The sequence below is a fragment of the Triticum aestivum genome, chromosome 1D, assembly GCF_018294505.1.
Source record: "Triticum aestivum cultivar Chinese Spring chromosome 1D, IWGSC CS RefSeq v2.1, whole genome shotgun sequence".
In the NCBI taxonomy this organism is placed as follows: domain Eukaryota; kingdom Viridiplantae; phylum Streptophyta; class Magnoliopsida; order Poales; family Poaceae; genus Triticum; species Triticum aestivum.
Genome location: NC_057796.1, coordinates 481,391,341 through 481,404,041, shown reverse-complemented (window position 1 = coordinate 481,404,041; position 12,701 = coordinate 481,391,341). Strand labels below are relative to the sequence as shown.

Below are 12,701 nucleotides of genomic sequence, written 5' to 3'. Positions count from 1 at the left end.
CCTTGCTGAGCTTCTCAGGGATGAGCATGAAAGTAAGAATTAATAATGTGTAGTGTTATTGTTAACTTTCAGTGTCTATCAGGACCATCAACGTACTGTTTGCAAACCAATACAGTTCCATTTAGTAGCACATGATGGAATTAATCTTGACATGTAGCTTGTGCACGTATGTGTGAATGGGTCATGCGGATCCTGGGGCTTACGTGCATGTAGCTGGTTGTTGGTGCATGCATGGATTAGTTGCTAAGTGACCGGCTGTGCCGAGTCGTTAGGTGCATGCGTCGTTGTTGGCCTAGTAGTTGGGATCCTGGAGAGATTCCAGGCCAAGGATAAGGTCATCAGTTTAGTGGGCTTATGGCTGCGTGGTGACCGGTTTAGTGGGTGCCTCAAGTCTTTCTTGTGCAGGCTATTTAAGCCAGAAGAAATGAATGTGAATGAGGCCGGGAGGGCTATGGAAAGATGTAGCCATCGTGTCTACACCAAGGGGCAGGGCCTATACGCAAAGCTCTTATGCTCTTCCTTGGTGTGTGTGTGTGTCTGTGTAGAGTTTCTTCATGGTGTGTGTTCCTGTAGCCACTGTAAAGAAGAAAAGGATTAGGGCGTTCGTGCGCCCGTGGCGGCGTTCGTGCGCCGGCCGGAAAATCTTGTGTCCACTGTTCTTCTTCTTCCACCTACGTTCGAGTGAGAGCAGAGGTAGCTAGAGGGCTGCGGTTCCAACAATTGGTATAAGAGCCACAAGGTTCGAGGGGCGGCCGTGGTGTGCGGTGGCGTCCGCGGCGAGCGCGGCTGACATGGAGGCATCGGCTGCGGCGCGCGGCGAGCGCGTGGCGACGGCAACGCGCGGCGAGTCCACGGCTACGCGGTGTGATGTCGTGCGCACGAAGGGCACGGCGGTCGTGGAGACGAAGGACCTGCGTGGTGGCGCAGAGGTCGCGACGGCTCGACGCGACAACCGTGGAGGCGCGTGGCACGGAGACACGGTGTGGCGGCGCATGGAGCTGCGGGTTTCGGCAGCGGCAACGAGTGGCGCACGATGGGGCGCAACGCGGCGGTAGTTGCATCGGCGGCAGTGCGCCACAGCGGCCGGCGAAGTGGCCGCGTTGCACGGCATCTGCGGCGGCTCGTGCTGGAAGGACACGATGGCGTCGGGCGGCAGCAACCATGGCGACGAGCTTGTCGCGTCGGGCGCGTGTATGGGCGCGCGCCGGGCGTGTCGGGTCCACGACGTCTGGTGCAGTCGGGCTCGTCGGGCGCGTTCGATGCGCGTGGGACGTGCGGGACGCACTAATGCGGTCGGCATCGTTGGGCGCGTCAGGTGCGCGCGAGACGTGCGGGACACAACGGCGATGGTGCGATGTCATCGTCATCATGAAGAGTTGCTGTGAAGCCAACAAGTGTTGCGGTGCGATGCTGCGGCAAGGTGCGAGTGTACGGCGCTATGATGGCGTCGGCGGCGGGGAGATGGAGTTGTGGCGCTGTGAAGGCGTCATCAATCATGCGGTGAAGCTGCTGCACACATACGGCAAGAAGGTATAAGTGATTCACATAGATTAGTCCATAAGTCCATGTCAAGGTTAGGAGGGAAAATGATGGAATTAATCTTGACATGTAGCTTGTGCACGCATGTGTGAATGGGTCGTGCGGATCCTGGGGCTTACGTGCATGTAGCTGGTTGTTGGTGCATGCATGGATTAGTTGCTAAGTGACCGGTATGTGCCGAGCCGGAGTGTAGCCATGTAGCCACTGTAAAGAAGAAAATGATTAGGGCATTCGTGCGCCCGTGGCAGCGTTCGTGCGCAGGCCGAAAAATCTTGTGTCCACTGTTCTTCTTCTCCCACCTCCGTTTGAGTGAGAGGAGAGGTAGCTAGAGGGCTGCGGTTCCAACAGCATAGGGTCGATAACAGAGACTTTATATGATGACACTATGTGTACTGTTAACTTTCATTGTCTGCGAGGACCATTGTCGTACTATTTCCAAACCAATACAATTTCATTTAGTAGCAGAGGGTCGATAATAGAAATCTTATATGATGATGCGGCAAGTCTGCAGCAAAATTTTGAACGTCAACATTCATATTGGTACACAGGATGCATGTACAACTACACGGACTTCAGCGCTGACTCTACTAAACCTTAGTATCAGGGACCAAACAAAGAGGGGAGAATAAGTCAAGAAGCAGGAGAAGAACATGAAGGAGCTTACTATGGTTCCGTGAGGCTGGCCACAGATCCAAAGATAGCGAGGGGGCAGAATCCGAGCCGTGCGACATGCGAGAACTGAAGTCATGGGCAGCACGATCAGGTTCATGGCATGCAATGAGCGAGCAAAATAAGTAGCAGGACACCGGGTCGACCTTGTAGAATATCAAGGTTATTAGAACCGCCCTTTCTTATGATCAACCTTTAGTTCTGATGCTTCTCAAGCCAACATACTTATACCTGAAACATAAATTTTATGTTAAGCTTCAGAAGAACATCAGTTGCAATGATTGACTATTGAGGTTAACAACATGACATATGGCATCTGCTATAGCCATGTTATGCTCCTCACTTATAGAAAATAGAGACCGTTGAGTACAATGATTCCTCTGTTATGGCCATGTTATGCTCCTTGTTTGCAAAAAATAGACAGTTCAGTACAACGATTCCTATTATGCATTCATCAAACACGTGGCATGCACATTGTTAAGGAAATCAAAGCCTGAATTATTTGTAGAAACAATTTATATGAAAATTTAACCTGGAAGAGAGACTTACCTGCAGCAAATAATGGAGCCCGACGACACGCATCGTGTCAGTCTTTACCTGCTTTTCATCATGAATGCTCCCTCTAGTCAGCTCAAGGAACATCAATGAAAGATTCTCCATGCACTGAGAATCTGAGATACTAAATATAATGAATAATCAGTTTAATTGGTTAAACAAGTACGAGGGGTGGTGGGGAGGGGAAGATGGAGACTGAACCTCAAAATAAACACATGAAAGATTCCTGGTATATAATCAATAGAAATGGAAGCCATGGACGTACTCCTCCTTTCTTATTCCTCCGCGTCACCGTAATCATGTTAATTGACTTTATTAGTATGCATGCTAAGAATTGAAGAAGAAAACTCCGGCATAAACATCCAAGAAACATCCGAGTTCCCAACCTCCCCTTCCGCCCGCATCGCGGCCCTCGCCATCGGTGGACTCCGGCTTCAACTCCCTCCCTGCGCCACCAGGAGCACGTCGCCTTATTGAGCATGGGACGAGGCGGGCATACCTCCAAGGTTGCCTAACATCTCCATCGTCTTGCCATCGCCCCTGACTGAGCAGAACCGTCGCCATCGCACGTAAGAGATGGGTGAAGGGAAGCGGAGGGGTGGGAAAGGAACAACCGGCTGACCATAGAACATAAGCAATCTTGGCAGCTCAATTCCACGGTGATGTGCGTGGCGATCTGATCTCTCTCTCCGGTGATGGTGACTATGGCGGCGCACAACCCTAGGTCATCGAAGGGTGCGACCTTGCAAACGAAACGACGACGGTCGCGATAGTCCTCTTCTCCTCTGGGCTTCTGGCTGCACTTAACAGAGGCTGCTATAGGCCCATTGGGCCCAATTTAATCAGCGATAATCAAAAAGTGACCAGAGCAGCGGCTCAACACCGTTCACGGTCGTTAACAGGGAACTTACGTGGGATTCACAGCCAATCAGATGGCCAATAATGCCTAACAGTGATGATCCGACGGATATAAATGCTAATGGTCTGAGAGGACAGGAAAGATGCTCCGTTATAATGTATTTAAATGTCACAATACTTATGCATATTCTCTCTTATTTTATAAGGTTTACATAAGGAGGGAGAATGCCGATAGCTGTAATTCTGGGCTGGAAAATGAGCAAATATTAGAGACCTATTCTACACAACTCCAAAAGTCCTGAAACTCCACGAAAGTTGTTTTTGGAAATAATAAAAAATACTGAGCGGAAAAAATAACAGAGGGGGCCCACACCCTGGCCACGAGGGTGGGGGTCGCGCCCCCTGCCTCGTGGGCCCCCTGTTGGCCCTCCGGTGCCCATCTTCTGCTATATGAAGTCTTTCGTCCGAAGAAAAATCATAAGCAAGCTTTCGGGACGAGACTCCGCCGCCACGAAGCGGAATCTTGGCGGAACCAATCTAGGGCTCCGGCGGAGCTGTTCTGCCGGGGACACTTCCCTCCGGGAGGGGGAAATCATCGCCATCGTCATCACCAATGCTCCTCTCATCGGGAGGGGGCCAATCTCCATCAACATCTTCACCAACACCATCTCCTCTCAAACCCTAGTTCATCTCTTGTATCCAATTCTTGTCTCTAAGTCTGGGATTGGTACCTGTAGGTTGCTAGTAGTGTTGATTACTCCTTGTAGTTGATGCTAGTTGGTTTATTTGGTGGAAGATCATATGTTAAGATCCTATATGCATATTAATACTCCTCTGATTATGAACATGAATATGGTTTGTGAGTAGTTACGTTTGTTCCTGAGGACATGGGAGAAGTCTTGCTATTAGTAGTCATGTGAATTTGGTATTCGTTCGATATTTTGATGAGATGTATGTTGTCTCTCCTCTAGTGGTGTTATTTGAACGTTGACTACATGACACTTCACCATTATTTGGGCCTAGAGGAAGGCATTGTGAAGTAATAAGTAGATAATGGGTTGCTAGAGTGACAGAAGCTTAAACCCTAGTTTATGCGTTGCTTCGTAAGGGGCTAATTTGGATCCACATGTTTCATGCTATGGTTAGGTTTACCTTAATACTTCTTTCGTAGTTGCGGATGATTGCAATAGGGGTTAATCATAAGTGGAATGCTTGTCCAAGTAAGGACAGCACCCAAGCACCGATCCACCCACATATCAAATTATCAAAGTACCGAACGCGAATCATATGAACGTGATGAAAATTAGCTTGACGATAATTCCCATGTGTCCTCGGGAGTGCTTCTCTCTATATAAGAGTTTGCCCAGGCTTGTCCTTTGCTACAAAAAGGATTGGGCCACCTTGCTGCACTTTATTTACTTTTGCTACTTCTTGCTCGTTACAAATTATCTTATCACAAAACTATCTATTACCTATAATTTCAGTGCTTGCAGAGAATACCTTGCTGAAAACCGCTTATCATTTCCTTCTGCTCCTCGTTGGGTTCGACACTCTTACTTATCGAAAGGACTACGATAGATCCCCTATACTTGTGGGTCATCAAGACTCTTTTCTGGCGTTGTTGCCGGGGAGTGAAGCGCCTTTGGTAGGTGGAATTTGGTAAGGAAAAATTTATATAGTGTGCTGAAATTTACTGTCACTTGTTACTATGGAAAGTAATCCTCTAAGGGGCTTGTTCAGTGTATCTTCACCCCGACCAGTAGAGCAAAGAGTTGCTCCTCAACCTACTGAGCCTACTGAAAATGAAAATGTCTACTTTGAAATTCCTTCGGGTATGGTAGAAAAACTGCTAGCTAATCCTTTTGCAGGAGATGGAACATTACATCCTGATGAGCACCTAATATATGTGGATGAAGTTTGTGGATTATTTAAGCTTGCAGGTATGCCCGATGATGTTATCAAGAAGAAGGTCTTCCCTTTATCTTTGAAGGGAGATGCATTGACATGGTATAGGCTATGTGATGATATGGGATCATGGAACTACAAACAATTGAAATTGGAATTTCATCAGAAGTTTTATCCTATGCATCTTGCTCATCGTGATCACAATTATATATATAATTTTTGGCCTCGCAAAGGAGAAAGCATCGCTCAAGCTTGGGGGAGGCTTAAGTCAATGTTATATTCATGCCCCAATCATGAGCTCTCAAGAGAGATGATTATTCAAAAAATTTATGCTCGGCTTTCTGATAACAATCGCACCATGCTCGATACTTCTTGTCCTGGCTCTTTTATGATGAAGACTATTGAATTCAAATGGGATTTATTGGAAATAATTAAATGCAACTCTGAAGATTGGGATCTCGACGAAGTTAAGGAGTCAGGTATGACACCTAAGTTTGATTGTGTTAAATCTTTTTTGGATGTCGATGTTTTCCGTAAATTTAGCACTAAATATGGACTTGACTCTGAGATAGTAGCTTCTTTCTGTGAATCTTTTGCTGCTCACGTTGATCTCCCTAAGGAGAAGTGGTTTAAATATCATCCTCCCATAGAAGTAAAAGTAGCTGCACCTATTAAAGTTGAAGAAGACTATCACTTATAATGATCCTATTGTTCCTACTGCTTATGTTGAGAAACCACCTTTTCCTGTCAGAATAAAGGATCATGCTAGAGCTTCAACTGTGGTTTGTAAAAGCAATATTAGAACATATACACCTCCTAAGCAAGTTAAAGTTGAACCTAATATTGCTATTGTTAAAGATCTCTTAGCTGATAATATTGATGGGCATGTTATTTATTTCTGTGATGAAACTGCTAGAATTGCCAAACCTTGTGCTAAAGATAAACATAGACCTGTGGTAGGCATGCCTGTTATTTCTGTTAAAATAGGAGATCATTGTTATCATGGCTTATGTGATATGGGTGCTAGTGCTAGTGCAATACCCATTGACTTATACAAAGAAATTATGCATGATATTGCACCTACTGAGTTAGAAGATATTGATGTCACAATTAAACTTGCCAATAGAGATACTATATCACCAATTGGAATTGTTAGAGATGTTGAAGTCTTATGTGGAAAACTAAATATCCTGCTGATTTTCTTGTTCTTGGTTCCCCACAAGATAGATTTTGTCCCATTATATTTGGTAGACCCTTCTTAAACACTGTTAATGCTAAGATAGACTGCGAAAATGATGTTGTTACTATTGGTTTGGGTGATATGACTCATGAGTTTAACTTTTCTAAATTTCGTAGACAACACCGTGAAGAAGAATAGCCTAGTAAAGATGAAATTATTGGTCTTGCTTCTATTGCCGTACCTCCTAGTGATCCTTTAGAACAATATTTGCTAGACCATGAAAATGATATGTTTATGAATGAAAGAAGGGAAATAGATGAAGCGTTCTTTAAACAGGGACCTATTCTGAAACATAACTTGCCTGTTGAAATCCTAGGGGATCCTCCTCCACCCAAGGGTGATCCCGTGTTTGAGCTTAAACCTTTACCTGATACTCTTAAATATGCTTATCTTGATGAAAAGAAGATATATCCTGTTATTATTAGTGCTAACCTTTTAGAGAAGGAGGAAGAAAAATTATTGAAAACTCTAAAGAAGCACCGTGCTGCTATTGGATATACTCTTGATGATCTTAAGGGCATTAGTCCCACTCTATGTCAACATAAAATAAATTTGGAGAAAGATGCCAAACCAATTATTGATCACCAACGACGCCTGAATCCTAAGATGAAAGAAGTGGTAAAAAAGGAAATACTAAAGCTCCTTGAGGCAGGTATAATCTATCCCGTTGCTGATAGTCAGTGGGTAAGTCCTGTCCATTGTGTCCCTAAGAAGGGAGGTATTACTGTCGTTCGTAATGATAAAGATGAATTGATTCCGCAAAGAATTATTACAGGTTATAGGATGGTAATTGATTTCCGCAAATTAAATAAAGCTACTAAAAAAGATCATTACCCCTTACCTTTTATTGATCAAATGCTAGAAAGATTATCCAAACATACACACTTTTGCTTTATAGATGGTTATTCTGGTTTCTCTCAAATACCCGTGTTAGCTGATGATCAAGCTAAGACCACTTTTACTTGTCCTTTTGGTACTTTTGCTTATAGACGTATGCCTTTTGGTTTATATAATGCACCTGCTACCTTTCAAAGATGCATGATGGCTATATTCTCTGACTTTTGTGAAAAGATTTGTGAGGTTTTCATGGATGATTTCTCTGTTTATGAATCCTCTTTTGATGATTGCTTGAGCAACCTTGATCGAGTTTTGCAGAGATGTGAAGAAACTAATGTCGTCTTGAACTGGGAGAAGTGCCACTTTATGGTTAATGAAGGCATTGTCTTGGGGCATAAAATTTTTGAAAGAGGTATTGAAGTTGATAAAGCTAAAGTTGATGCTATTGAAAAGATGCCACGTCCCAAGTACATCAAAGGTATTAGAAGTTTCCTTGGTCACGCTGGATTTTATAGGAGGTTCATTAAGGACTTCTCAAAAATTTCTCGGCCTCTGGCTAGTCTATTGCAAAAAGATATACCATTTGTCTTCGATGATGATTGTGTAGAAGCATTTGAAATACTTAAGAAAGCATTGATTTCTGCACCTATTGTTCAGCCACCTGATTGGAATTTACCCTTTGAAATCATGTGTGATGCTAGTGATTATGCTGTAGGTGATGTTCTAGGGCAAAGAGTTGATAAGAAATTAAATGTTATTCAATATGCTAGTAAAACTCTAGACAATGCCCAGGGAAATTATGCTACTACTGAAAAAGAATTCTTAGCAGTTGTATTTGCTTGTGATAAGTTCAGACCTTATATTGTTGATTCTAAAGTAACTATTCACACTGATCATGCTGCTATTAAATATCTTATGGAAAAGAAAGATGCTAAACCTAGACTTATTAGATGGGTTCTCTTGCTACAAGAATTTGATTTGCATATTATTGATAGAAAGGGAGCTGAGAACCCCGTTGCAGACAACTTGTCTAGGTTAGAGAATGTTCTTGATGACCCACTACCTATTGATGATAGCTTTCCTGATGAACAATTAAATGTCATAAATGCTTCTCGTACTGCTCCATGGTATGCTGATTATGCTAATTACATTGTTGCTAAATTCATACCGCCTAGTTTCACATACCAGCAAAGAAAAAGTTTTTCTATGATTTGAGACATTACTTCTGGGATGACCCGCATCTAGGAGTAGATGGTGTTATTAGACGTTGTGTACCTGAGCATGAACAGGAACAGATCCTACGCAAGTGTCACTCCGAGGCTTATGGAGGACACCACGCGGGAGATAGAACTGCACATAAGGTATTGCAATCCGGTTTTTATTGGCCTACTCTCTTCAAGGATGCCCGTAAGTTTGTCTTATCTTGTGATGAATGTCAAAGAATTGGTAATATTAGTAGACGTCAAGAAATACCTATGAATTATTCACTTGTTATTGAACCATTTGATGTTTGGGGCTTTGATTATATGGGACCATTTCCTGCCTCTAATGGGTATACTCATATTTTAGTTGCTGTTGATTATGTTACTAAGTGGGTAGAAGCTATTCCAACTAGTAGTGCTGATCATAACACCTCTATTAAGATGCTTAAAGAAGTTATTTTTCTGAGGTTTGGAGTCCCTAGATATTTAATGACTGATGGTGGTTCACATTTTATTCATGGTGCTTTCCGTAAAATGCTTGCTAAGTATGATGTTAATCATAGAATTGCATCTCCTTATCACCCGCAGTCTAGCGGTCAAGTAGAATTGAGTAATAGAGAGCTCAAATTAATTTTGCAAAAGACCGTTAATAGATCTAGAAAGAATTGGTCCAAGAAACTGGATGATGCATTATGGGCCTATAGAACTGCATATAAAAACCCTATGGGTATGTCTTCGTATAAAATGGTTTATGGAAAAGCATGTCACTTACCTCTCGAACTAGAACATAAGGCATATTGGGCTATTAAAGAGCTCAACTATGATTTCAAACTTGCCGGTGAGAAGAGGTTATTTGACATTAGCTCACTTGATGAATGGAGAACCCAAGTCTATGAGATGCCAACTTGTTTAAAGAAAAAGTTAAAAGATGGCATGACAAAAGGATACAAAAGCGTGAGTTTAATGTAGGTGATTATGTATTATTATACAACTCTCGTTTAAGATTTTTTGCATGGAAACTTCTCTATAAATGGGAAGGTCCTTACGTTATCGAGGAGGTCTATCGTTCCGGTGCCATAAAAGTCAACAACTTCGAGGGCACAAATCCGAAGGTGGTGAATGGTCAAAGAATTAAACATTATATCTCAGGTAGTCCTATAAATGTTGAAACCAATGTTATTGAAACCGTAACCCCGGAGGAATACATAAGGGACACTTTCCAGAACGTTTCAGACTCCGAAAAGGAATAGGTATGTGGTACGGTAAGTAAACCGACTCCAAAACAGTTCTAATGGCAATTTTTCTCCGTTTTGGAATATTTAGAAAAATACAAAAATAAGAAGCAGTCCGGGAAGGACACGAGGCCTCCACGAGGGTGGAGGGCGCGCCCTACCCCCTGGGCGCGCCCCCTGCCTCGTGGGCACCTCGTGCGCTCTCCGGACTCCGTTTTCTTGCACGGTACGTATTTTGGTCGATAAAAATTCATTATATAATCTCCCGAAGGTTTTGACCCCTGTATCACGCAAATATCCTCTGTTTTCGTTTCGAGGTGTTTTTCTGACAGATCTAGATCATCATGACGTCTCCAAGCGCCCCCAAGGACAAGTTCTTCGAGAAGGTCATCAACCCTTACCTCGCGGAGGTGCTGCCCTCAAACCATTGAGATGCGTGATGGTTGCTGCACATCCGCGATGTTGAGGGACCGAAGGGGACCGGAAGCGTGGAGACGAGGCTCGAAGCAATGGAGCAACAGGTTTTCAAGTGCCAGGGGATGGTGGAACGTGGTCTCAACTCCAACCACATGATGATTGCGGAGTTCACCAACAACCACAAGCTGGATGCCAAGAACATTGGGGAGACCATCTTCAAGCTTCACGAGAAGATTGAGCACCTCCAAGCCCAAATCTATGACCTGCAAAACCAAAACTGTGAGTATGAATATAGATTCAAGAGGATGAGTTTGGCTGCAGATTTGAGGATCCCGGAGACTCGATCATTCTTCTATGATGATGAGCCTATGCCTTGGAAGATGGACGACAAGCCCACATCATCAACAACTCCACCACCTTCCTACCAGCAAAGGAGACATAATCATATGGGTATGGGCACTCCCCTTGGCAACTGCCAAGCTTGGGGGAGGTGCCCCGGTATCGTATCACCACCACATCTCCTATCTTTACCGTTTTTTCTGAGTTTGATCCTTTTAGTAATATCTTGATCTAGTAGAATAAAGTTTTGGTATGATCTAGTTTTGAGTTTCGCTTTATGATCCCTCTATGTAATCGAGTCCGTGAGCTATATAATAAAGATTAGTGTTGAGTCAAGGGCTTGATTATTTTGCTATGATCTTGAGCGAATAAAAGAAAAAGAAAGAATAAAAAGAAACAAAGAGATCATATTGATCTTATGGAGAGTAATGACTTCACATAGAAAGAGTATGATGATTAAAAATTGTTGAGAGTTGACAAACATAGCTTTGGTCATCGTTGCAATTAATAGGAAGTAATAAAGAAAGAGAGGTTTCACATATAAATATACTATCTTGGACATCTTTTATGATTGTGAGCACTCATTAAAATATGACATGCTAAAGAGTTGATGTTGGACAAGGAAGACAACGTAATGGGTTATGTTTTCTTATATCTTAAATAAAGTATATTGTCATGGATCATCCAACATGTTGAGCTTGCCTTTCCCCCTCATGCTAGCCAAATTCTTTGCACCAAGTAGAAATACTACTTGTGCTTCCAAAAAACCCTTAAACCCAGTTTTGCCATGAGAGTCCACCATATCTACCTATGGATTGAGTAAGATCCTTCAAGTAAGTTGTCATCGGTGCAAGCAATAAAAAATTGCTCTCTAAATATGTATGATTGATTAGTGTGGAGGAAATAACCTTTATACGATCTTGTGATGTGGAAGAAATACAAGCGACAGACTGCATAATAAAGGTTCATATCACAAGTGGCAATATAAAGTGACGTTCTTTCGCATTAAGATTTTGTGCATCCAACCCTGAAAGCGCATGGCAACCCCTGCTTCCCTCTGCGAAGGGCCTATCTTTTACTTTTATCTTCTACCTTATGCAAGAGTTATGGTGATCTTCACCTTTCCTTTTTACATTTTATCCTTTGGCAAGCACAGTGTGGTGGAAAGATCCTGACATATATATCTAATTGGATGTAAGTTAGCATGAACTATTATTGTTGACATTACCCTTGAGGTAAAAGGTTGGGAGGCGAAACTATAAGCCTCTATCTTTCTCTGTGTCTGATTAAAACTTCGTAACCACAAGTATTGCGTGAGTGTTAGCCATTGTGAAAGACTAAATGATAGTTGAGTATGTGGACTTGCTGAAAAGCTCTAACATAGACTCTTTCTGATGTTATGATAAATTGCAATTGCTTCAATGACTGAGATTATAGTTTGTTGGTTCTCAATGAAGTTTCTGATTCATACTTGACATTTTGAATAGATTATTACTTGAGCATAAGAAATCATATGACATTATCCATATATGTTGTTGTTATGAGAATAATCATGATGCCCTCATGTCCGTATTTTATTTTATCGACACCTCTACCTCTAAACATGTGGACATATTTATCGTTATCGGCTTCCGCTTGAGGACAAGCGAGGTCTAAGCTTGGGGGAGTTGATACGTCCATTTTGCATCATGCTTTTATATCGATATTTATTGCATTATGGGCTGTTATTACACATTATGTCACAATACTTATGCCTATTCTCTCTTATTTTACAAGGTTTACATAAGGAGGGAGAATGCCGGCAGCTGGAATTCTGGGCTGGAAAAGGAGCAAATATTAGAGACCTATTCTGCACAACTCCAAAAGTCCTGAAACTCCACGAAAGTTGTTTTTGGAAATAATAAAAAA

General features: G+C 42.7%; 1 protein-coding gene across 1 annotated transcript; it reads left to right on the top strand.

The window, feature by feature from the left end:
- Window positions 1–448: 448 nt before the first annotated feature.
- Window positions 449–2,424, top strand: LOC123177500 (uncharacterized). The gene is made up of 2 exons (XM_044591212.1): window positions 449–1,530; window positions 2,088–2,424. Exons 1-2 carry the CDS (start codon window positions 868–870, stop codon window positions 2,166–2,168), a joined length of 744 nt encoding a protein of 247 aa, XP_044447147.1. The 5' UTR covers window positions 449–867; the 3' UTR covers window positions 2,169–2,424.
- The last annotated feature ends 10,277 nt before the right edge of the window (window positions 2,425–12,701 follow it).

What these genes read in the sequence shown, in the direction of transcription:
- LOC123177500 (XM_044591212.1), top strand. Translation starts at nt 868, where the DNA reads ATGTCGTGCGCACGAAGGGCACGGCGGTCGTGGAGACGAAGGACCTGC. An exon ending in TGCACACATACGGCAAGAAG is followed by an intron (nt 1,531 to 2,087) that starts GTATAAGTGATT and finishes ATTGGTACACAG; the next exon opens with GATGCATGTACAACTACACG.